This window comes from Brachyistius frenatus, unplaced genomic scaffold, assembly GCF_029030835.1.
Source record: "Brachyistius frenatus isolate BFR_SWC_R1_liver_20210118 unplaced genomic scaffold, ASM2903083v1 Contig_329, whole genome shotgun sequence".
Taxonomy (NCBI): Eukaryota; Metazoa; Chordata; class Actinopteri; family Embiotocidae; genus Brachyistius; species Brachyistius frenatus.
The window spans coordinates 289,989-316,435 of NW_027210928.1; the positions used below are offsets into that span (position 1 = coordinate 289,989).

At 42.7% G+C, this 26,447-nt stretch overlaps 1 protein-coding gene and 1 long non-coding RNA gene across 5 annotated transcripts; both read left to right on the forward strand.

Moving 5' to 3' along the window:
• Positions 1-1,199: 1,199 nt before the first annotated feature.
• On the forward strand, positions 1,200-5,320 carry LOC138635802 (uncharacterized). The gene is made up of 3 exons (XR_011312179.1): positions 1,200-1,634; positions 4,712-4,931; positions 5,236-5,320. It is a non-coding gene; the product is annotated as an uncharacterized lncRNA (long non-coding RNA).
• A 4,483-nt stretch (positions 5,321-9,803) lies between these two features.
• LOC138635801 (mitogen-activated protein kinase kinase kinase 7-like) lies at positions 9,804-24,732 on the forward strand. Of its 4 annotated transcripts, none has more exons than XR_011312176.1 (15): positions 9,804-10,109; positions 12,876-12,986; positions 13,736-13,801; positions 15,605-15,650; positions 15,892-16,030; positions 16,268-16,392; positions 16,742-16,870; positions 17,525-17,655; positions 18,094-18,178; positions 18,804-18,934; positions 19,013-19,151; positions 19,909-19,970; positions 20,487-20,602; positions 21,934-24,400; positions 24,515-24,732. XR_011312176.1 is itself a non-coding variant. In XM_069723468.1 (14 exons), exons 1-14 carry the CDS (start codon positions 10,044-10,046, stop codon positions 22,103-22,105), a joined length of 1,518 nt encoding a protein of 505 aa, XP_069579569.1. In that variant the 5' UTR covers positions 9,804-10,043; the 3' UTR covers positions 22,106-24,732. The 4 variants fall into 4 exon arrangements, 1 of the variants encoding a protein (XP_069579569.1); XR_011312177.1 differs by having other exon boundaries at positions 21,934-22,218; positions 23,803-24,732; XR_011312178.1 differs by having other exon boundaries at positions 21,934-22,218.
• The last annotated feature ends 1,715 nt before the right edge of the window (positions 24,733-26,447 follow it).

Here is a 26,447-nt window from a genome sequence, read left to right on the forward strand (position 1 = left end):
ATTTTACATGCATGATGTTTTACAAACATTGTTTTACATACATGATGTTTTACATCCATGATATTTTATATACATTATGTTTTACATCAATGACATTTTACATCCATGATGTTTTACAAGCATGATATTTTACATCCATGATATTTTATATACATTGTTTTACATCCATGCCATGATATTTTACATCCATGATATTTTATATACATTGTTTTACATCCATGCCATTTTACATCCATGCCATTTTACATCCATGATATTTTATATACATTGTTTTACATCCATGCCATTTTACATCCATGATATTTTACATACACGATATTTTACAAGCATGATATTTTACATACATGATGTTTTACATACATTGTTTTACATACATGATATTTTACATCCATGACATTTTACATCTATGATGTTTTACACACATGGATTACATGGTAATGTATGTTAAATACCATGTACAGTATGTAAAATATCATGTGTGTAAATTTGTATTTTACATACATGATATTTTACATACATTGTTTTACATACATAATATTTCACATACATGATGTTTTACATACATGGTATTTCACATAGTTGACATTTTACATTCATGATCATTTACATACATTATGTTTTACATACATATTTCACATACATGATGTTTTACATACATGGTATTTCACAGATGATATTTTACATGCATGATAATTTACATACATGATGTTTTACATACATGATATTTTACATACATGATATTTTCATACATTTGATGTTTTACATGCATGATGAAATAAAACAGTTATTTTAACTTATTCTATTATTTTATTGACTCTGCTTCTAAACTCAGTTTGAAAAGTTGTCTGTTTACAGCCGCCTGCTGAGGAACGACTGTTAATGGGGGCAGAAACATTTAGGAGCTGAACACATACTACACACACACGCACGCACACACACACACACACACACACACACACACACACACACACACACACACACACACACACACACACACACACACACACACACACACACACACACACACACACACACACACACACACACACACACACACACACACACACACACACACAGCAGGTTCAGGGTGTGACTGCCCCCAGCAGGAATGTAGTTGTGTGTTTTGAGCTCACTCTCACTCAGGATGATCTGTCAGTTTCTCTCTACATTCTGATTTTGACACACACAGAGACACACATAGACATGTACAGAGACACACACACACACACACACACACACACACACACACACACACACACACACACACACACACACACACACACACACACACACACACACACACACACACACACACACACACACAAACACACAGACACACAGACACACGCAGACACACAGAGACACAGTTCCTGGTTTGGATGAAGATCAGCTCTCTGTCTCGTCTCTCTGCTGGAATCTGATCAGACTTCTTTGCATTACGAAAACTTGTTTCGCAGACTTTCACATTTTTCTGTTTCATTTTAAAAATCTGTTGAAGATTCATTTTGTGACTTTTATTCTGTTTCCCTGATTTTTTTCTGGATTATATAAAAACATATTAAAACTTTTCTAAGAAGTCCTGAGAGGTGATCAGGTGCTACGATGCTGGACTGGAGTTCTGATGTTCTGACCAGGTAAGAAACCCTGATCACTGATCAATAACGCTGAATGACAGCTGTGTAACATATGTGTATTTCATGTCCATCAGATCATAGAATCAGATCACAGAGTTGAGGAGAGTGTCCTCCTTCTGGACTTTATCTGTTCAAATGTTGTTACAGTGAAACTGGTGGATGGAGGTGTTGGGCCCGGATGTTACTGGCAGTCAGGTATTCAGATAGAAGATGGTTCTCATCCAGGTTCTGGTCCAGGTTCTGGTCCAGGTTCTGTTCTGGTTATTCAGCGGTGATTGGTACAGAGCTCCTCCTTCCTGTATTTACAGTCAGTGGGTTACTTCTCTGCTTGTCCTCAGTCTGTTAAACCACATCATCATGATGTCAACCTGCTCTGTGGAGAGGACATCAAGTCCACATACACACAAACATGTGACATGTTTACAACACGTGATCTTGTTGATAACGTTGCTGCAGTTATTTTAATGTCATGTTTATTTTCAGGACATTAAAACACGTCACAGTTCTGACATGCATGATGTCGTGTTTGGAATCCTGTTGAAGTGAAACACGTCATTCTGCGACATGATCTGCATCCCTGTACTATCACAGCTGGCTTTGAACTGAGCATTGATTACATGCTGGATGGTCCCTCTCCTCTTTAACCTGGAGGATGCAGCGTCCATGATTTCCAAACAGAATCTCAGATTGTGATCCATCAGACCTCAGGACAGTTTTCCACTTCACCTCAGTCCATCTTCAATGATCTCGGTCCAGAGAAGGCGGCGGTGTTTCTGGATCATGTTTCTATCTGGTTTCTTCTTTGGAGAGTTTTAACCTGCATTTGTGGACGCAGCGATGAACTGTGTTCACAGACGATGGTTTTCACAAGTGTTCCTGAGCCCATGCAGTGATTTCCACTCCAGAATAGTGTGTTTTTAATGCAGTGCTGCCTGAGGGCCTGAAGATCTCCACCATCCAATATTGAGACAGACAGACAGAAAGATAAACTGACAGGCAGACAGACAGATAAACACTCTCTGACTGAACCGTCCTTCAGTGAGGCAGAGCATCTTTTCCATGGCTGACTCTGACCTTTGACCTCTTTGTGGAAGTGAGAACACAGCTGTCCTGCAGGATCGATGAAGTTTTGATTGAAGCGTCTCTACTCAACATGAACAGCAGATCATCATCCGTCCTGTTATGTAAAGACATGTGACGGAGACGAGGACACGGAGCGTCCGCCAGCACGTCAACAACACGGTATTTACTGCAGGAACACGGACGCTGAGGCCTGCAGAGGATTGTGGGAAATCCTGATCTTTACGTGGTGAAAGTAAAAAGATGTAAAACACAATGTAGTTTTTATGGACTCCAGTCTCTTTGTTCACGTTACACATCCTGACAGACACTGACTCGGAGGAGTGATGTCATGCATGTGGGAACGTTAGGAAATACTAGAAATAATAACTCAACGTCCACTGATTGCTTCTCACTGAAGATTTGTTGTTGGTCTCTAAGTTGTGTTGTGTTCTGTAGATAGTAGAGTGATTATAAATCAATAGAACCCCCAATGTCTGAATGATCTGAGTCATCACCTCTCCGTCAGAACTTCCTGCTGAGGGCGTGTCTCTGTCAGGACTTCCTGCTGAGGGCGTGTATCTGTCAGGACTTCCTGCTGAGGGCGTGTCTCTGTCAGGACTTCCTGCTGAGGGCGTGTATCTGTCAGGACTTCCTGCTGAGGGCGTGTCTCTGTCAGGACTTCCTGCTGAGGGCGTGTCTCCACCTGTCTGAGAGTGAGTCAGCGTGCCTCACAGTCCGGCTGGTCCTGATGGACCTGTCGGTCCGGTCCTTCTCTTTAACCTGTTGCCACCTGCAGAGTCAACTTTTCTGAACATGGAGTTATTAATAAAATCAGATCAGCAGGATCAGATCAGTGAGACAGAAGCAGATGATCAGCAGCCTTCAGGATCAGATCAGTGATCTTTAGTAAACCTCATCATGTATGATCATCATCATCATCATCATCATCATCATCATCATCATCATCATCATCATCATCATCATCATCATCATCATCATCCTCATCACCATCATCATCACCATCATCATCATCATCATCATCATCACCATTATCACCATCATCATCATCATCATCACCATCATCATCATCACCATTATCACCATCATCATCATCATCATCATCATCACCATCATCATCATCATCATAATCATTAACACATCATCATCATCACCATACTCATCACCATTATCATCATCACCATTATCACCATCATCATCATCATCATCACCATTATCATCATCATTATCATCATTAACACATCATCATCATCATCATCACCATTATCATCATCATAATCATTAACACATCATCATCATCACCATCCTCATCACCATTATCACATCATCATCTTTGTCCTCATCATCAGGGAGGCTGTAGCTCAGTCTGTAGAGTGTGTTTCACACTAATCAGAAGGTTGGCGGTTCGATCCCCAGCTCCTCCTGTCCACATGCCTAAGTGTCCTTGAGCAAGACACTGAACCCTAAGTTGCTCCTGATGGTGAACCATCGGTGTGTGAATGTTCTCCTGATGGCAGCACCTTGCATGGTGATCTGTCTCATTAGTGTGTGAATGGGTGAATGGAAAACCATGTTAAAGAGCTTTGAGACCGAAAGGTGATAAAACTATACAAGTACAGACCATTTACCATTCATCATCATCCTCATCACCATTATCATCGTCGTCCTGCACACACCTCAATTTAATATCACCACGTCTCCATTTCACAATGAAAAGTGAAGGTTGTTCGGTCACCACAGAAAACAGAAGAAAGTTCAGGAGCTTCATTCAGAATCATCAGTTTAGTTTTGTTAGTCAGTTTTAGCAGAAAGAGGACAGACACTGAGTGGTCCGATTGTGTGTTTGATTGTGTTGTGTTGTTATTGTGTTGTTGTGTGTCAGTGTGTGTCAGTGTATGTGTCCTCATCATTAAGAAACTAGTCTGTCACACCTGTGCAGGTATCTGAGGACCTGACAACTTGTTGATGACAGTCTGTCTGTCCTCCCGTCTCTCTAGTCAATACTGAAAAGGCAGTCCCTGCTGTTACCATGGCTTCCAGTGTGAAGCAGCCTCAGGGGCGTGGCCTGTCATCTCTATTCACCTGCTGCTTCAGAGGAAGTGACCAACCAGAGATCACGTACTGTCCTGAAAACATCAACTCTGTGGCAGCACTGGAGCCCAGCTGGCCCCGCCCCCCCCCGCTCAGGAGCTCAACTCCATGTTCTCAGAGCTGGTGGTGAGTATGGACCAGAACCACATCCAGTCCCAGAACCAGATCCAGATCAGATCAGATTCAGATCAGATCAGATCAGATCAGATCAGATCAGATCAGATCAGATCAGATCAGATTCAGATGAGACCCAGACCCAGATCCAGATCAGATCCAGATCCTGATCCTGATGCAGATCCTGGACTCAGGGATCCAGAACTTTTCAACTGCTGTGGTTTACTGTCCCCGTGTCCCTCCTGTCCCCCTGTCCCTCCTGTCCGCCCTGTCTCCTATATCTCCTGTCCCCTGTCCCTCCTGTCCTCTGTCCCAGGATGAACTGGACCTGACCGAGGAGCACAGAGCGGCCATGTTTGATTTACCAGCAGAGAAGAAGTGGCAGATCTACTGCAGTAAGAAGATGGTGAGAAGATCATTTTAATAATAGAGTCTCATCATACAAAGGTTTACCTGTTGGTTTACCAGTTGGTTTACCTGTTGGTTTACCAGTTGATTTACCTGATTGGTTCATCTCGTCTGACGTCACGGTGAGCGTATTGCGTCACTTCCTGTCTACAAACATTGTGACTAGTGTTACTTCTCTCTGCTATTTCAGCTTCTTTTCCTGAATTATACGTATCTTAACTCTCTCCACACTTCTTCTAATCTCAAGTTAAAACTCACACTTGCTTTTTTGGAGCAATTCTCCTGTTAAATCTTTGACCAACGTTCACTAACTTGGTGTTTTGGTACTGCTAGCTTAGCAGTTAGCAATGTCTTCCCTCTCTCCCTCCACTTCTTCTGGTTTTTCCTGCTGTGACATGTTTAGTTACAACCCTGCCTCCCTTAATGATAATGTTACCTGTAATAAATGTAGTGTAGTAAGAGCTCTGGAGGCCAGGGTCACCGAGGAGGAGGAGGAGGAGGAGGGGGGAGTAGTGTAGTTAGGGCTCTGGAGGACAGGGTCATAGAATTAGAATCACTGCTGTGCACCATGCTACACAACCAGGTAGCTGTAGGAGCTCCTCAGGGAGGAGGAGGGGGGAGGGGGGGTGTACAGCTGTCCAGGGCTACAGGTTTAGTTAGCCGGTCCCCCGCAGCACCCGAACAGCCGGGTGGCTGGGGGACAGAGACAGATGTCTTCCAGGGGCCAGAGTCAGATGTCTTCCAGTGGCCAGAGTCAGATGTCTTCCAGTGGCCAGAGTCAGATGTCTTCCTGGGGCCAGAGTCAGATGTCTTCCAGGGGCCAGAGTCAGATGTCTTCCTGGGACCATAGCAGGCGACATTGAATCAAACCTGAAACTGCTGACTAAGGCAAATCATGAATCCAGTCAGATTGTTATTAACGTCGGCAGTAACGACACCCGGTTACACCAATCGGAGGTCACTAAAGTTAACGTGGAATCGGTGTGTAACTTTTCAAAAACAACGTGGGACTCCGTAGTTTTCTCTGGACTCCTTCCTAACCGGACCAGTGATGATATGTTTAGCCGTACGTCTTCACTTCACCGCTGGTTGTCGAGGTGATGTCCCGCTAACAACGTGGGCTTCATTGACAACTGGAATACTTTCTGGGGAAACCTGGTCTGATCCGGAGAGACGGCATCCATCCTACTTTAGATGGTGCAGCTCTTCTTTCTAGAAACATGGCCGTGTCTCTTAACAGCCCTAAAACCTGACATCCAGGGTTGAGGCCAGGACGCAGAGCTGCAGTCTTACAGCTCCTCTGCAGCTTCTTTAGAGCTGTCACTCACCCAAAACCTTTAACATCCTATAGAGGTTGTGTCTGTACCCAGACCACCTATATTTAAAAAACTCAAGGAAAGATCTATCAATAAAAATGTAATAAAAATGGATCCTACCAAATTAATGGATAAAAAAAAAAATCTGACAATTAAAAGCGGACTATTAAATATGAGATCTCTCTGGTCTAAATCTCTGTTAGTAAATGACTTGATAACTGATCATCAGATTGATTTACTCTGTCTCACAGAGACCTGGCTGCAACAGGAAGAATATGGTAGGATTAATGAAGCAACTCCTCCCAGTCATATTAATTATCATATTCCTAGAGATTCAGGAGGAGGAGGAGGAGGAGGAGGAGGAGGAGGAGGAGGAGGAGGAGGAGGAGGAGGAGGAGGAGGAGGAGGAGGAGGAGTGGCAGCAATCTTCCACTCAAGTTTATCAATTAATCCAAAGCCTAAACTTAGTTATAAATCATTTGAGAGTCTGACTCTTAGTCTCTCACCCAAACTGGAAAGCAGAGAAACGGATTGTATTGTTGTTGTTTATCTCCCACCTGATCCTTATTCAGAGTTTCTAACTGAATTCTGACTTTTTATCAGATTTAGTGCTGAGTTCAGATAAAGTGATGATAGTGGGAGACTTAAACCCTGTTTTGTCGGACCACTTCTTATTAACATCTGAAGTTACAATAATGGACGACACAGCATGTGGGAATAAATCCCACTACAGTAGATGTCTGTCAGATGATGCCGTGGCCAAGTTTAAGGAAGCACTTACATGCTTATCCTCTTCGATGCCGTGTGTTAAAGCAGTGGAAGACATCTACGTTGATCTTAGTCCCACACAAGTGGATCATTCCAGTCCCCAAGAAGACGACTCCATCCAGCCTCAACGACTACCGACTGGTTGCCCTCACATCTCATGTGATGAAGGTGCTGGAGAGGCTGGTCTTGGCCCACCTCAGGCCGCTGGTGAAATCTTCACTGGACTCTCTACAATTTGCGTACCAGCCTCGTGTGGGAGTGGACGACGCCATCATCTACCTGCTTCAACGAGCTCAGTCTCACCTGGATGGAACTGGTGACTCTGTGAGAATCACTTTCTTTGATTTCTCCAGTACATTCAACACCATCCAACCACTGCTACTGAGTGAGAAGCTGCAGGTGGTGGGAGGTGGTAGTGGTGGTGGTGGTGGTGGTGGTGGGGGAGGGGGGTGGACATGTCCACCGTCTCCTGGATCACTGACTACCTGACAGGCAGACAACAGTTTGTCCGTCTGGGCAGTGTGCTGTCTGATACGGTGGTCAGTGGTACTGGAGCTCCTCAGGGAACTGTTCTGTCTCCTTCCTGTTCACCTTCTACACCACTGACTTCCAGAACAACTCAGAGTCAAGACATCTGCAGAAGTTCTCTGATGACTCTGCAGTGGTAGGATGTATAAGGGATGGACGGGAGGAGGAGTCAGTGGTCGGTGTATAAGGGATGGACGGGAGGAGGAGTCAGTGGACGGTGTATAAGGGATGGACGGGAGGAGGAGTCAGTGGTCAGTGTATAAGGGATGGACGGGAGGATGAGTACAGGGCAGTAGTGGAGGACTTTGTGGAGTGGGCGGGAAGAAATCACCTGCTCCTGAACGTGGCCAAGACCAGAGAGATGGGGGTCGACTTCAGGAGGAAGACGACGGCTCCACAACCGCTGAGAGTTCTGGGAGAGGAGGTGGACATGGTTGAGGAGTACAAGTACCTGGTGTCTCCATGACAACAGACTGAACTGGAAGACCAACATCAACGTTGTCTACAAGAAAGGGATGAGTCGACTCTTTTTCTTGAGGAAACTTCGATCCTTCAATGTGTGCAGCGAGATGTTGGAGATGTTCTACCATCTGTTGTGGCCAGTGCATGGAAAAGGTGGTGGAGAGGAGGACGCTGAGGAAACTATTATCCATATTGGATAATCCTGACCACCCTCTCCACCTGCTGCAGGGACAGAGGAAGACGTTCTCCAAAAGACTCCTCCAGCTGCTGTTACAAGGACAGATACAGGAGATCATTCCTGATACAGGAGATAATTCCAGATACAGGATATCATTCCTGATACAGGAGATCATTCCAGATACAGGAGATCATTCCTGCCCACTGCTATAAGACTGTACAATAACTCACCTCTGGCCAAATCAATCTCACAACAATAACACCGTTGGTTGTTTGTTTAAATCCTTGCACTATTGTTTAGTTCGTTTTAATTTAATCTATTATTCTATTTTATTGTATATATATAGTGAATTTTTATACATATATATTTTTACTGTTTTATTGCTTTTCCTGTACCTATAATGCTGCTGTAGCGGAATTTTTTTTTCCCTTTGTGGTACTGTCCTGTGGAATTATCAGGACCATCAAGACCATCAGGACCATCAGAACCATCAGCACCATCAGCACCATCAGAATATCAGAACCATCAGGACCATTAGAACATCAAGACCATCAGAACCATCAGGACCATCAGGACCATCTTCTCAATCACTTGGTTAAATGTGATTGAATCAACAAGTCCAACTGGAAGTAACACGTTTTATTGATTATCAAACCCAGTTGTGATTACATAAAGAACACAGTTTCCTTTGACAATGCGCTGACCTGAAGCAGAACATTGGTCCTTTTTGTTTTGTGATGAGAACTGGAAAAAGCTTTTCTGAGATTCAGTCATTCTGCTTTGATTGATTTGTTTTTTTTATGACCTGCTAATGGGATGTTTGTGCAAAGGGAAAGAAAAGAGAAATAAAAATATGTACATGTTTTCAAGTAATTTTCAAATGTTCTTATTCTGCCCATTTGAATTGTCAATTAATGTTCCTAAAGAAAAAAAAATGGTCTTTTCATCCAATAATGTAAACTTTAAACTTTATTTTTTAGAACCTGTAAATATAAAATGTTGGTTCAAATAAAGTTTGTGCTGTTAAAATCATATTGGTTCCTGTCAAACTTTCATCTGAAGTGGCATTATTCAGTGTTGTGGGGTTCATACATTCATATTACTTCATCTGAGGTCATTATAAGATTCCCACAGAACACCTAAAGTATGTGGTGAAAAACCCTCCTTCTTTTTCTCAGCAGGCAGGATCCCCACCTTCCTGACAAACGCAGGAAAAACGGCGTAAATAAGCGGTGTTTGTAAAAAATATTCGCGATTTTTGGCACGTTTGGCTTGCCATAGGCAGATGTGTAAGCAACAGTACGGAGCGAGCTGCTGCTGCCTACTTCCTGAATTCACAGCAACAGATGAAAACGGCAGCTCGGCTGGAGCCAACAAACATTTAGTCCCGACAACCGCCGGGAAGCTTCGGCCTTTAACTGCAGCAGCGTCGGCCACGTCGAGCAGAGACGCCGCTGCGCTGCGATGGTGGAGCCGCCGGCGGCCTGCGGGTTCGAAGACATCCAGTATGAAGACATCCAAGTTGAAGCGGTACGTTCACTCCCCAACAGCCTGCTCACTCAGCACGGCAGCAAGTTCAACTCCGGTGGATCCTGTCCCTCAGCAGGAACGGAGACAAAGACAGACAGGCACATAGACAGACGGGACAAAGACAGACAGGGACTCGGCTCGTCCTCTTGGAGGTTTACTGTCCTTTAAAGGGACAAGAAGGGAGGTCAAGAGACGGAGGCCCGAACACACCGTGAGACGGAACAGAACCGAACCAGGCGCGGCTGACTAACCGACTAACCCTGAGGCAGAGCTGCTCCTCAGTGTCCGCTGATGGAGATCAGGATAGGTTCTAGAGTCTATAGTTCTATATCAAATACTACAGAGATCCAGATAGGTTCTAGAGTCTATAGTTCTATATCAAATACTAGGGAGATCCAGATAGGTTCTAGAGTCTATAGTTCTATATCAAATACTACAGAGATCCAGATAGGTTCTAGAGTCTATAGTTCTATATCAAATACTACAGGGAGATCCAGATAGGTTCTAGAGTCTATAGTTCTATATCAAATACTACAGAGATCCAGATAGGTTCTAGAGTCTATAGTTCTATATCAAATTCTACAGAGATCCAGATAGGTTCTAGAGTCTATAGTTCTATATCAAATTCTACAGAGATCCAGATAGGTTCTAGAGTCTATAGTTCTATATGAAATACTAGTGTTCCGTGTGTTCTAACTATTCCGTATTATAAGTGTTCCCTGTGGTCTCAGTGTTCCATATGTTCTGTGTGTTCTAAGTGATTCATATTTTCCGTGTGTTCCATATGTTTCGTGTGTTCTAAGTGATTCATATGTTCCATGTGTTCTAAGTGTTCCGTGTGTTCCATATGCTGTGTTCCATATATTCCGTGTGTTCTAAGTGATTCATATGTTCCGTGTGTTCTAAGTGTTCCATATGTTCCGTGTGTTCTAAGAGATCCATATGTTCTGTGTGTTCTAAGTGATTCATATTTTCCGTGTGTTCCATATGTTTCGTGTGTTCCAAGTGCTCTGCGTCTTCTAAGTGTTTCATATGTTCCGTGTGTTCTAAGGGTTCCGTGTGTTCCATATGTTCAGTGTGTTCTAAGTGTTCCAGGTGATTCATATGTTCTGTGTTCTGAGTGTTCCAAGTGTTCCACATGTTCCCTGTGTCCCATGTGTTCCGTGTATTGTAAGTGTCCCATATGTTCTGCGTGTTCCATATGTTCAGTGTGTTCTCAGTGATTCATATGTTCCGTGTGTTACATGTGTTTTAAGTGTTCCATATGTTCCTTGTGTTCTAAGAGATCCATGTGTTCCATATGTTTTGTGTTCCAAGAGATCCACGTGTTTTAAGTGTTCTGTGTGTTCCATGTGTTTTGTGTTCCGTGTATTCTAAGTGTTCCGTGTGTTCCTTATGTTCCATGTGTACTAAGTTATTCATATGTTCTGTGTGTTTCATATGTTCCGTGTGTTCCATATGTTCTGAGTGTTCCAAGTGTTTCGCATGTTCCAAGTGTTCTGCGTCTTCTAAGTGTTTCATATGTTCCGTGTGTTGCATATGTTCCGTGTGTTCTCAGGGTTCCGTGTGTTTTAAGTGTTCCAAGTGATTCATGTGTTCCAAGTGTTCCACATGTTCCGTGTGTTCCATATGTTCCGTGTTCCATATATTCCGAGTGTTCCATATGTTCTGAGTGTTCCAAGTGTTTCGCGTGTTCCAAATGTTCTGTGTTCCATGTGTTTTGTGTTCCGTGTGTTCTAAGTGTTCCGCGTGTGTGCCATCTGTTTAATGTGTTCTAAGTGTTCTGTGTGTTCCATATGTTTCGTGTGTTCTAAGTGTTCCGTGTGTTCTAAGTGATTCATATGTTCCGTGTGTTCTAAGTGATCTGCGTGTTCCAAGTGTTTCGCGTGTTCCATATGTTCCGTGTGTTCTCAGTGTTCCATATGTTCCTTGTGTTCCATGTGTTCCATATGTTTTGTGTGTTCTAAGAGATCCATATGTTCCATGTGTTTTAAGTGTTCTGTGTGTTCCATGTGTTTTGTGTTCTAAGTGTTCCGCGTGTATTCCGTATGTTTAATGTGTTCTAAGTGTTCCGTGTGTTCCATATGTTCCTTGTGTTCTAAGTGTTCCGTGTGTTCCATATGTTCCGTGTGTTCTAAAAGATTCATATGTTCCGCGTGTTCCATATGTTCTGTGTTCCGTATGTTCCATATGTTCTGAGTGTTACAAGTGTTTTGTGTGTTACAAGTGTTCTGCATCTTATAAGTGTTTCATATGTTCCGTGTGTTGCATATGTTCCGTGTGTTCTAAGGGTTCTGTGTGTTCCATATGTTGTGTATTTTAAGTCTTCCAAGTGATTCATATGTTCTGTGTTCTGAGTGTTCCACATGTTCCGTGTGTTCTAAGAGATCCATATATGCCACGTGTTCCATATGTTCTGTGTTGTAAGAGTTCCGCGTGTTCCAAGTGTTTCGCGTGTTCTAAGTATTCCATATGTTCGGTGTGTTCTAAATGTTCCATATGTTCCGTGTGTTCTCAGTGATTCATATGTTCCGTGTGTTACATGTGTTTTAAATGTTCCATATGTTCCGTGTGTTCTAAGTGTTCCGTGTGTTCCATATGTTTTGTGTGTTCTAAGAGATCCATATGTTCCATGTGTTTTAAGTGTTCTGTGTGTTCCATGTGTTTTGTGTTCTAAGTGTTCCGTTTGTTCCAAGTGTTCCATGTGTGTTCTAAGTATTCCGTGTATTCTATATGCTTTAAGTTTTCTGTGTGTTCTCTCTTCAGGCTGTAGGCAGAGGAACTTTTGGCGTCGTCTTCAAAGCCGTCTGGAAAGGAAAAGACGTTGCAATCAAGACCATCGAGAGTGACAACGAGAGGAACGCCTTCCTCGTTGAGGTACAGTGACCACTTCCTTTTCTGTGGTTCTTTCTGGCTCTCTGATTGGACAGAGCAGCCCCACCTTCTTGAATGACATTGTTTACATCTAGATCAATAATACATCTATGATCCTCTTCAGAGTATTAATTAGTTGATGGGGAAAAAGGATTTGTCTCTTCCTCTTGTTTGCATTGTGGCTCCGGAAAGTCTCTTGTCCGAAAAGTTTCCTTTGTTGTCTGTCTTATTTGCAAGTGATTCTTTCCGCATCTAATTGACGACTACCCGGTGTCCTTATCTTGTGACCTACAACCAACTCTGTATTACCATACAACAGCAGATACAAAGGGAATGGGGGTGACTGTCAACTGTTTGTCAACTGTATAAAAGCTGCCCTAAGGAAAGCCCTGCTGGAGAGACGAGGACTGCTGGGGAGAGCCCTGCTGGAAGGACTGCTGAAGAAGCACTGCTGGTGGGAGCACTGCTGGACACTTCTCTTTGAGGGTGCATGTAGTTGCTCCTTCGCTGGACAGGAACTGTCTTCATGAAGGACAGTCAGAGACACTCCCTGCTGGACTTGAACCGGACCGACCCGGTCCAGCTAGAACTGAGTTAGTTACAGACTCATGAATGAGCTATTGTCCACACGCCGTCCTTCTTCATGTTTTAGGGAGCGGAGTCTCCATCACTTCCTGTCTTCAGATCCTCTCTGGCTGGTTGTGTTGATTTTCAAAGTGTGATGTCTTTCTGTCTCTCTGTGTCCCTCACAGCTCCGACAGCTGTCCCGGGTCAATCATCCCAACATCGTCAAGCTGTATGGCTCTTGTGACGACCCGGTGAGTCCACTACACGCTAACAGCCGTGTTCCTTTAAACATACAGCATCATGTCTGAGGACAAACATATCTGAGGACACTCTGTCAGAGACCGTCCTCCGGAGGACTCTTTGTCAGAGACCGTCCTTAATTCTGTAATTATGATGAAATTTCACATCCAAGTCTAACAGGATGAACTATTATATCCCAGAGGTCAAAGGTCAGCCTCACTGATTGTAGAGGTCTTCTTTGTGTCGGTTGAACGTGTGTGTGAAGAATCGTGTGTTGTCATGGCAACAAGTGTGTGTTCCATCAGAATCACATGTACAACCCTGTTTCCGAAAAAGTAGTGACGCTGTGTGAAATATAAATAAAAACAGAATGTGATGATCTGTAAATCATGTAAATTATATTGTTTTATAAAATTATCTGCTTATTTTGAATCTGATGCAGCAACACGTCTCTTTAAAGTTGTTCCAGGATCATGTTCACCACTGAGCTGCATCACTTCTTTTAACAACACTCTGGAAACGTTGCGGGAACTGAGGAGACCAGTTTCTGGAGTTTTGAAAGTGAAATGTGGTCCCATTCTTGCCTGATAGAGGATTCCAGCTGCTCAGCAGTTCAGGGTCTCCTTTGTTGTATTTTTCATGTCCTGATGCTCCAGATGTTTTCAATGATTGACAGGTCTGGACTGCAGGAGGCCAGTTTATCAGCGGACCTCTTCTACTACAGAACCATGCTGTTGGAATACGTGCAGAATGTGTTTGGACGTTGTTCTGCTGAAATAAACAAGACCTTCCCTGAAAGAGACGTTGTCTGGATGACAGCATATGTTGCTCCAAAACCTGAATATATCATTAAGCATTAATGCTTCCTTCCAGATGTTCAGGCTACCCATGCCATGTGCACTAATGCATCCCTGTACCATCACAGATGCTGGCTTTAGAACTGAGCTGATAACAAGCTGGATGGTCCCTCTCCTCTTTAACCTGGAGGATGCAGCGTCCATGATTTCCAAACAGAATCTCAGATTGTGATCCATCAGACCTCAGGACAGTTTTCCACTTCACCTCAGTCCATCTTCAATGATCTCGGTTCAGAGAAGGCGGCGGTGTTTCTGGATCATGTTTCTATCTGGTTTCTTCTTTGGAGAGTTTTAATCTGCATTTGTGGACGCAGCGATGAACTGTGTTCACAGACGATGGTTTTCACAAGTGTTCCTGAGCCCATGCAGTGATTTCCACTCCAGAATAGTGTGTTTTTAATGCAGTGCTGCCTGAGGGCCCGAAGATCACCACCATCCAATATTGGTTTCCAGCCTTGTCCCTTGTGTTCAGAGATTTCTCCAGATTCTCTGAATCTTTTAATGATATTATGAACCGTAGACGATGAAATCCACTAATTCTTTGTAGTTTTACGTTGAGGAACATTATTCTTAGATTGTTGCACTATTTTCCCACACAGTGTTTCACAGAGTGATGAACCTCTCCCCATCTTCACTGGAGAGACTCTGCCTCTCTGAAATCATCTTTTTGTACCCAATCATGTCACTGATCTGTTCCCATAGTAACCTGATTAGTTGTCAGATGTTCCACCAGGTGTTTATTCTTTTATCTTTACACAACTTTTCCATCTTTTGTTGCTCCTGTCTCAACTTTTCAGAGATGTGTTGCTGCCATCAAATTCAAAATAAGATATTTTTTTGAAAATATCTGCACTTGGAACACACGGAAGTAAACTGGGTGTAAACATGGAACATATGAATCACTTAGAACACACGGAAAACAGTTTTTCCTGAACATGTGTGTTTATCCTGTTTCAGGTGTGTCTGGTGATGGAGTACGCAGAATGTGGATCTTTATACAACCGTGAGTCCCGTGATGTCTTCTCTTCACATCATGAACGACCAACAATAATATCTAGTTTGTTCTATAAGGTTGATAACACAAATTATTTTCAAGTAAAATAATTTGATAGAAACTGAAGCTCTTGACAGTAAACGATGCCTCCATTCACTCATTAATCAGTGATTTTTTTGCTGTAAAATGATGTTTGTTATTGTTGAGTGCTGCAGCGTTCTCTGATCCGTTGCTTCTCCGTCCGTCTCAGTGCTACACAGCGCCGCTCCGCAGCCACACTACACTGCCTCCCACGCCGTCAGCTGGTGTCTGCAGTGTGCTCAGGGAGTCGCCTATCTTCACGCTATGAAGCCCAAAGCCTTAATTCACCGGGACCTCAAACCCCCGAAGTGAGTCTGGGAACATGAGAGAAGCTGTAGAGAACAGATTGATGTTCTTCAACGTGTGGTTCTACTGAGATGAAACCTGTTAGATTGTCCTCACGTTCATGACTGATCTTCACTGACGTTTCCTCTTAAACCATCATCAGGTCAACATGTCTTGTGCTTCATTTCGATCGATGAGTAAAGTTCTTTCTCAGATGAACTGTGTCCATCAGCAGCTCTAACCCTGGTGCTCTGTTCCAGTCTGCTCCTCGTGTCGCGCGGCACCGTGCTGAAGATCTGTGACTTTGGAACGGCCTGCGATATTCAGACCTACATGACCAACAACAAAGGCAGTGCGGCCTGGATGGCCCCGGAGGTGTTTGAAGGTCAGCCCAAACAGGACTCACTGCTCAGATAGAGATGTGTTCACACAGCTTCAGCTTCACTGACCGGTCATTAATATGAAACGGGCAGTATGGTTCTGGTTCTGATGGTGCTTTACTGGACTCAGAGGCTCTGCAGTGTTTCATGTCCCTGCTGCAGAAAGAAACACATTTTCTTTTGTCTGAAGAGTCAGTAACAGTTCATACAGATGAGTGGATTAATATCTAATGTTTCTGGTGCACCATGAATATCAGACTAACCCTCTGCAGCCGTTACAGCTTCATTTAAATCTTGTAGCTTCAGGAAGTGGGCAGTTGAGTGTCTTTAACTCCGCCTGTGTTTGTCCCTCAGGCAGTAACTACAGCGAGAAGTGTGATGTGTTCAGCTGGGGCATCATCCTGTGGGAGGTCATCACGCGTAAGAAACCCTTCGATGAGATTGGAGGTTCTGCGTTCTGCATCATGTGGGCCGTCCACAGAGGTGAGTGACGTCCAGCACCATCCAAGCCTCCGGTCTTACTGACAATTACAGATTCACAGGAAGGTGTGTCTCCACCTGTCTCCACCTGTGCGTGAACACGGATCAATAAAAAGGTGGAGTCAGAAACGGGTGACCCGACCGTGATTAGAGTCCTTTGATCTGATTTTCTACTTCCATCAGTCTTAAACTGTGTTTGGACTAGAACACGAAGTATTGAAGTTAATGAGCCAACGATTATTATATTTTATGTTTCACTGAACAACGCTGGTAAACACTTATGAACACCTAATGATAGGATCCATCTGTGTTCCTCCAGAGGACTTTGTCTTCTTCAAACACTTTTACGGACTATCTGTGATGAAGATGAACCTCAGAGGGTCACTGACCGGACGACAGATGTTGAGAGGCTGTCAGACAAACATCGAGTTATTCACGAGTTGCTGGGTTTAAACTGGGAGTAAACTATGAGTAAACTACGAGTAAACTGGGTATAAACTGGATGCAAACTTGAAAGTAAACTGGGTTTAAACTGGATGTAAACTGTTCTGTGTAGAAGACTGTAAATACTAAATTAGTGATGTTGAGATGTCGTCTCCCTGCAGTGATGATAGAAACCATGAAGCTTCATCTGACTGGATGTTTCCTGTAATGCAGGTACTCGACCTCCTCTCATCAGAGACCTTCCTGAGCCCATTGAGACTCTGATGACACGCTGCTGGGACAAAGAACCGAGCCAGAGACCTTCCATGAACGAGGTCCAGAAAACCATGAGGGACCTCATGAAGGTAGAGTCCAACCAACACTGGTCACATGGTCTCAGTCTGTTCGTGAAGGACTTCTTCATGTCTCTGGTTAGTGAAGGAGGACTTCTTCACGTCTCTGGTTAGTGAAAGACGTCTTCATGTCTGGTTAGTGAAGGAGGACAGAGTTTCATGACGTCAAATGAGATATTAAAGTAGATGTGTTGACGACAGCGTCTCATTTTACCCGTGTGATATGACACATGGTGAACTGAAGGATGAACGCAGGAGAACAGATCATAAGCATTACAGCAGCGGTGACTTCAGGCACAAACTCAACAGTTAATTCGACTCACGGTATCATGGAGCGTCATGGCAACCGCCAATCTTGTTTGTATCATGTACTGTGTGTGTGTGTGTGTGTGTGTGTGTGTGTGTGTGTGTGTGTGTGTGTGTGTGTGTGTGTGTGTGTGTGTCTTACAGTACTTCCCAGGATCTGAGGAACCACTGAACCTTCTTCAGCAGTCCTCAGCCTGCAGAAGTGGCTCTTCATCAACCACCAGCACAGGTAACACTTCAGCACAGGTAACACTTCAGAACAGGTAACACTTCAACACAGGTAACACTTCAGAACAGGTAACACTTCAGAACAGGTAACACTTCAGAACAGGTAACACTTCAACACAGGTAACACTTCAACACAGGTAACACTTCAGAACAGGTAACACTTCAGAACAGGTAACACTTCAACACAGGTAACACTTCAGAACAGGTAACACTTCAACACAGGTAACACTTCAGAACAGGTAACACTTCAGAACAGGTAACACTTCAGAACAGGTAACACTTCGGCACAGGTAACACTTCGGCACAGGTAACACTTCAGAACAGGTAACACTTCAGAACAGGTAACACTTCAGAACAGGTAACACTTCGGCACAGGTAACACTTCAGAACAGGTAACACTTCGGCACAGGTAACACTTCGGCACAGGTAACACTTCAGAACAGGTAACACTTCAGCACAGGTAACACTTTAACACAGGTAACACTTCAGAACAGGTAACACTTCAGAACAGGTAACACTTCAGCACAGGTAACACTTCAGAACAGGTAACTCGGGTAACTATCAGCTCTGCTCAGTGTTCGTTGTGTGTTCCGGGGACAGAACATGTGGGTTCTTGCTGTCTGCAGGATCGTATGCTGACTGCACCATCAGCAGTAACCAGAGTGACGAGCACACAGAACACAGAACCTCCGGAGGCCGAGAAGAAACCTTGAAGAACTTTGAGTCCAAGTTCCCTCTTCAGTTCAAACCCTCCAAGGTACTAACCCTGTTCCACAGGACCGGGTTCTGTCCAACAGGACCGGGTTCTGTCCTTCAGTACTTTATCTGTCCCCAGACTGCTGCTCTGCGTCCCGGTTTGTCCAGAGTTTCCACCGTGGACAGTCAGCCAGGACGCTCCCAGAGTCCCACCCTGTCTACCAGTCCTGTGTCCACCTGCGGACAGTCAGAGTTGCGGATGACCCTGAGTCCTACAGGTAGGCCGTTATGATTGACAGGTGGGTGGGGTTGGGTTTTTTTCTTCCTGTGTGAGTGTGAACACACCTGGATGATACACAGAGAGCTCTGAGCTCTGATGAATTGTCACTATAATCCACCAGGGGGCAGCACACTGCTAACTGTCTGTGTGTGTTACTGTGTGTCTGTGCTGTTGTGTTATTGTGTTACTGTGTGTGTCTGTGCTGTTATGTGTTATTGTGTTTCTGTGTGTGTCTGTGCTGTTGTGTTGTATTACTCTGTGTCTGTGCTGTTGTGTTGTGTTACTGTGTGTGTCTGTGCTGTTTTGTGTTACTGTGTCTGTGATGTGATGTTATTGTGTTACTGTGTGTGTCTGTGATATGTGTTATTGTGTTACTGTGTGTGTCTGTGATGTTGTGTGTTATGTTTCTGTGTGTCTCTGTACTGTTGTGCGTTATTGTGTTACTGTGTGTGTCTGTGCTGTTGTATGTTATTATGTTTCTGTGTGTCTGTACTGTTGGGTGTTATTGTGTTACTGTGTGTGTCTGTGCTGTTATGTGTTATTGTGTTACTGTGTCTGTGCTGCTGTGTGTTATTGTGTTACTGTGTGTGTCTGTGCTGCTGTGTGTTATTGTGTCTGTGATTTCATGTTATTGTGTTACTGTGTGTGTCTGTGATATGTGTTATTGTGTTACTGTGTGTGTCTATGATGTTGTGTGTTATGTTTCTGTGTGTCTCTGTACTGTTGTGCGTTATTGTGTTACTGTGTGTGTTTAGCTACCAATGGACTAGACGGCTCGGTTCCTCTGAACTTCCTTAAACTGGATCATCAGTTACAGGTGAGTTCAAAATAATCTTCAATTTATTTTATTCAGGAAACAAATCAGTTCTCATTATTACTATTGATGTTCTATTGATCTATTGATGTTCTATTGATCTATTGATGATCTATTGATGTTCTATTGATCTATTGATGTTCTATTGATCTATTGATGTTCTATTGATGATCTATTGATGTTCTATTGATCTATTGATGTTCTATTGATGATCTATTGATGTTCTATTGATGTTCTATTGATGTCCTATTTATGATCTAGTTATGATCTTTTGATGTTCTATTGATGATCTATTGATCGATGAAGGTTAGGAGGTTCTACTGATGTTCTACCTTTAAAACTGCCACACTGACGATGGGTTTTATTGAAAAAATGATTGTTGCATTGATTGATTGACCCTGTGAACAGCTGATGAGAAAACAGGTTCTTGTTGATGCCTGTGTCTTCGTCCACTTCCTGTTGTACTAAAGGTTTTGATGTGTTCTGGGACATCATGTGTGTCTGTGTCTCTTCTGTCAGCCTCTGGCTCCATGTCCCAACTCCAGAGAGTCCATGGCGGTGTTCGAGCAGCACATCCGAATGGCCCAGGAGTACTTGCGGGTCCAGTCGGAGATTGCTCAGCTGGTCCAGAGGAAGTAAGAGCAGAGATGTTATCACCCTCATAGGTTCTGATGTAACACTGAGATGGATTTAAAGTGTCCACTGAGCTGCTCTGTCTGTGTTGGGTCGATTCTCGAGGTGGACCAGGTTCTGACTCAGCATCTCTCTGCTTACCGAACCAGAAGCGGTTAATTAGACACACTTCTCTCGTTTGGTCATGTTCAGGGTGGAGTCGTCCTGCCATCTCACAAACTACCTCCACCTGTCAGTCAGCAGGACGTGACATATAATCTTTAACCTGATTAAGCATTCAGATATTTAGATGTTCAGATTTAGATGTTCAGGTATTTAGATATTTATATGTTCAGATGTTCAGATATTTATATGTTCAGATGTTCAGATATTTAGATATTCAGATATTTAGATGTTCAGGTATTTAGATGTTTAGGTATTAGATGTTCAGGAATTTAGATGTTCAGATATGTAGATATTTATATGTTCAGATATTTAGATATTTGGATTTTCAGATATTTAGATATTTGGATGTTTAGATGTTCAGATATTTAGATGTTTAGATATGTAGATATTTGGATTTTCAGATATTTAGATATTTGGATGTTTAGATGTTCAGATATTTAGATGTTTAGATATTAGATATTTAGATGTTCAGGTATTTAGATGTTCAGATATTTAGATATTTGGATGTTCAGATATTTAGATGTTTAGATGTTCAGATATTTAGATGTTTAGATATTTAGATGTTCAGATGTTTAGATGTTCAGATATTTAGATGTTCACCTATTTAGATATTTAGATGTTTAGATGTTCAGATATTTAAATGTTTAGATATTTAGCTATTTAGATATTTGGATGTTCAGATTTTTAGATATTTAGATGTTCAGCTATATTGATGTTCTGATATTTAGATGTTCAGATATTCAGATATTTAGATGTTCAGATATTTAGATGTTCAGATGTGTAGATGTTCTGATATTTAGATGTTCAGATATTTAGATGTTTAGATGTTCAGATGTTTATATGTTCAGATGTGTAGATGTTCTGATATTTAGATGTTTAGATGTTCAGATATTTAGATATTTAGATGTTTAGATGTTCAGATATTTAGATGTTCAGATGTGTAGATGTTCTGATACTTTGATGTTCAGATATTTAAATATTCAGATATTCGGATGTTTGTTCAGATATCCTCCACCTGGATTATTATTCACTCATCAACACGTCTTGTTGGTTTTCTGCTCCTCTTATTCAGACAGGAACAGAAATATATTTCTATTGGAGACATGATGTCCGGTGAATATAGGGACCTTCATGGAGTGACCTTGTTTGTGCTGCTGCCTCCGTTCAGACAGGAGCTGGTGTGCGAGCTGGAGCAGGACCAGAGGGAACAGCAGACGTCATCTCGACTCATCCAGGAACACAACAAGCTCCTGGAGGACAACAGCAGCCTGTCGGCCTACTGCCAGGGCCTGAGGAGCAAACTGGGCCTGGTCAAGAGTCAGAACCAGCAGCACAGCTAGGACAGAGGGACAGGCTGCAGCAGACCGTCTCTGATGGACCAGCAGAACCCCTCCATCAGCTGACCCGGCAGTATCCTGAGAATGTCAGACCCTCCGCTACAGAATACGTGAAGGTAACATCGTGGACCGTGGCCTTTAAAGTCAAACTGAAATTTCACTTCAGCTTTTAATATGGACACATTAACTTATAATGATGGGACTGATGTCCAAAGAGGAGAGATCTTTTGGACATGGGGTCCCACTTGATGCTGTCGGCGAACTTGTCTTGTTTCTGTGGTTCATCCTCAAAGTGTCCTTCTCAGTTTGAGCTGACGGACGAGTTTGTGGAAGTTAAATGACAGCAGACAGTTTATCTGGACGTCTGTCCAAGGACTCTTATCCTTAATGTCCTCGTTGTCCTCCATAGAGCTCCACTCTCTGACAGCTCTGCTAGTTGCACCAGAGATTCTGTCCGTCTCTGAAAATGAGACGTGTCATCATGAAACGGAGCGTCGGACTGAGACTCATCTGTAGAAATCTGACTGGAATCATCTTTCAAACATCCTCCACATGTGGTTTAGATCTGATCTGCAAAAATCACATTTCAGGTGTTTTTTACTGTCCAGACTTTCAGAAATCATCCAGATCAAACTGTCTCTGACAGACAACAGATCGGTTCTGCAGTCTGAACGAGACCGGAAGTTCTGAATGAGGTCAGTGAGGAGGAGTTTTAACTGCAGTGAGGAGGAGTTTTAACTGCAGTGAGGAGGAGCTTTAACTGCAGCCGTGTGCCAAATAAACAGCATGAATGAATTTCAGTTTGACTTTAAAGAGTAGCACCGTGTGCAGCCACATGATGGAGCTGTAGGAGGACTTTTGTACGGTGGTTGAATGTCAGGACCAAACAGACTTCATGTCACTTCCTCTCTGACTTTGCTTCCAATCAGTTTAATTTTCAGATTAGTAAATTCTTATGTATTTTCTAAACAGTTCATCATATCCATTTTATCGTATGTTATTGAAAGGAGGACAAGCTGAATCATTTTAAACCGCTTTTACTGTGAATCCTGTTGTTACCAAAGGAACTCTTTGACATGGGAAGGAGTGCAGAGTGACAACTCTTCACTTTCTGATGTTTTACTGAACTCTGTTAACATTATTCTGCTCAGTTTGTTTCTATTACGGCGGCTAACTTGTCCTTTTATTCTGAGGAATAAAAGGAGATAAAACAAAGAATTCATGAACTATTTCTGCTGTTTTTCAGTGTACATACTTTAATTACATCTTTTAAAGTTTTAAGGTTTGTAGTCAGTGTTTGATTTAGTTTCCTGATTGGTGTGAATGAAGTTTCATCATCAGTCACAGCTGTGATGCTGTTTGTTGTCCTGCAGAGTGATGATGCAGCACAGATTCATCAGAGCTTCAGTTCACCGAGATAAACTGTGATTCTATAAAGTCTGATGTCCATTATTTCAGTAACATTCACCAATATTCATAAATGTGGTCTCAACCAGCTGCATCATGACACAACAATCAGGTCAGCCAATCAGAAACACTGTGTCACAAGTTTGGTCTCTGTCAGTCAGCTCTTCCAAAGCCCCGCCCACTCAGTGCTGCTGCAGCAGGTGAGCGACATTCATGAATATTTACTGCTTTGAGTCTGGTTGAATCTGACGTCACGCTACACTGCTGTGTGTCGTTTATTGACTATTGACCAGCACATGATAGAGAGGGAGAACCCAGCAGAACCACAGGGAGAACACTGAAGGAGGACCCTTCAGAACCACAGAGAGAACACTGAAGGAGAACCCTGCAGAACCACAGAGAGAGAACACTGAAGGAGAACCCTTCAGAACCACAGAGAGAACACTGAAGGACAACCTTTCAGAACCACAGAGAGAACACTGAAAGAGAACCCTTCAGAACCACAGAGAGAGAACACTGAAGGAGAACTCTGCAGAACCACAGAGAGAACACTGAAGGAGAACCCTTCAGAACCACAGAGAACACTGAAGGAGAACCCTTCAGAACCACAGAGAGAACACTGAAGGACAACCCTGCAGAACCACAGAGAGAACACTGAAGGAGAAACCTGCAGAACCACAGAGAGAGAACACTGAAGGAGAAGCCTTCAGAACCACAGAGATAATACTGAAGGAGAAACCTGCAGAACCACAGAGAAAACACTGAAAGAGAACCCTTCAGAACCACAGAGAGAACACTAAAGGAGAACCCTGCAGAACCACAGAGAGAGAAGACTGAAGGAGAACCCTTCAGAACACACCTCGGTGTCGGTGGAGGAGACGATGATCAAGAGTAGCGCTTTTATTATAATTAAAAATATTATTATTATTACTATTATTGTTTTATTTTAATATTATCTGTTCACGTTCTACTTGTGTGACGTGTTCTGTGTTTTTTTTTCTTCAGTCACATGACGACAGAGTCTGTTTCCTCCAACACAGACAGCAGCTGATCTTCATCTGAATGATTTATCTCCTCCTGCTGAGTTGATTCAGCTCTAAAGAACAAATAGAAGAGGATTTATTTGAACACAGATGATCTCAAATCCCAGAGCTGTTTCCATAGAAACGAACACTGCTGACCTTCACAACTTCTCCCTGAAATAAACATGTTTTTCCACCAAATGTACCTCCATGTCTGCTGCACCTGCTCTTATTAGCATCTTGTAATATTCGAATACGTCTTTGTGGAGCTGCAGGTGTTGGAGAATCCCACTGCACATGCGGTCAAAGATGTTTGAAGCACTACATGGTCGTGGTCCACAGGGAGCGCTATGATGAACGTCCTCAGCTCATGTCAATTATTGTCAGCTGGAGCTAAAGATTAAAATAACATTTAAAAGTATGGATGTAGAAACGGGTGACGTCTCCTCATCTCTACATGAAGCTTCATTAGTTGTCAATCACCAGTGTTATTTTACAGACAGCCAGACAACGCTCACTTCACATTTACAAACGGCCCAGGAGTGTTTTTTTTTAATTTTTATTTTGTTAACCGGTGACGGCTCGTATGTCTGTCCAGAGCTCCTAAGTATCATGTCTCAGGGCAAAATCTCAGAGGTGCATCTCCATGCTGACCTCGGCAGCACAGTGCTGCTAACCCTAACCTTAAACCGAGAGTGGAGCATAACTCTTCAGAAGTGTCCCTCACCTGCTTTGGATAGTTAAAGTAAAGGTAGATGCAACACGACGGCCTCGTCTCATCTGGCAGCCTCAACAAGAAAGTGAAGAAGAGAGGACACACCTCTGAGCTGCTTCAGGAAAACTAAAGACCACAAACATCCATTCTTACACAGACTGTAGTCCCATCTACTGCTGACCAGCTGCTGGAAGTTAAAATGGGACTTTAGCAAAAAGTCCACAAAATCTTTGCTAATGATCCATGAAGCTCTTCAGATATCTGATTAACAAAATGATTTGGCTGTCATCATTTTGTCAGGGTTTTAAAGAGTGCATCATCTTAAATGCCTGACCTCATTACCAACAGCAAAACCTTTTTCAAAAAGCTTTGCCCTCAAAGGTCACTGATGTGATTGTTCATGGGGTGCATGAAGATTCACATCTTCTTACTGAAGTAGTCCAGTGGACATCACTGTTCATTTTCTGATCAAAAACACACATGCTTAGACAAACTTCACAGCCAACCGAGTTTCTTTTAACAAAACCTCACAGACTACAATGTGCATGCATCGTTAGTGTTTCTGTGCCAACATCACGGAAAAGAAGTCTGCTGTAATTACAGATAAAAAATCGGTGTGATATTACTTGAAAGATCTGTGTGATATTACTTGAAAGATCTGTGATATTACTTTAAAGATCTGTGTGATATTACTTGAAAGATCTGTGTGATATTACTTTAAAGATCTGTGATATTACTTGAAAGATCTGTGATATTACTTTAAATATCTGTGATATTACTTTAAAGATCTGTGATATTACTTGAAAGATCTGTGATATTACTTGAAAGATCGGTGTGATATTACTTTAAAGATCTGTGTGATATTACTTTAAAGATCGGTGTGATATTACTTTAAAGATCTGTGTGATATTACTTGAAAGATCTGATATTACTTTAAAGATCTGTGATATTACTTTAAAGATCGGTGTGATATTACTTTAAAGATCGGTGTGATATTACTTTAAAGATCGGTGTGATATTACTTTAAAGATCTGTGTGATATTACTTTAAAGATCGGTGTGATATTACTTTAAAGATCTGTGATATTACTTTAAAGATCTGTGTGATATTACTTTAAAGATCTGTGTGATATTACTTTAAAGATCTGTGTGATATTACTTTAAAGATCGGTGTGATATTACTTTAAAGATCTGTGTGATAT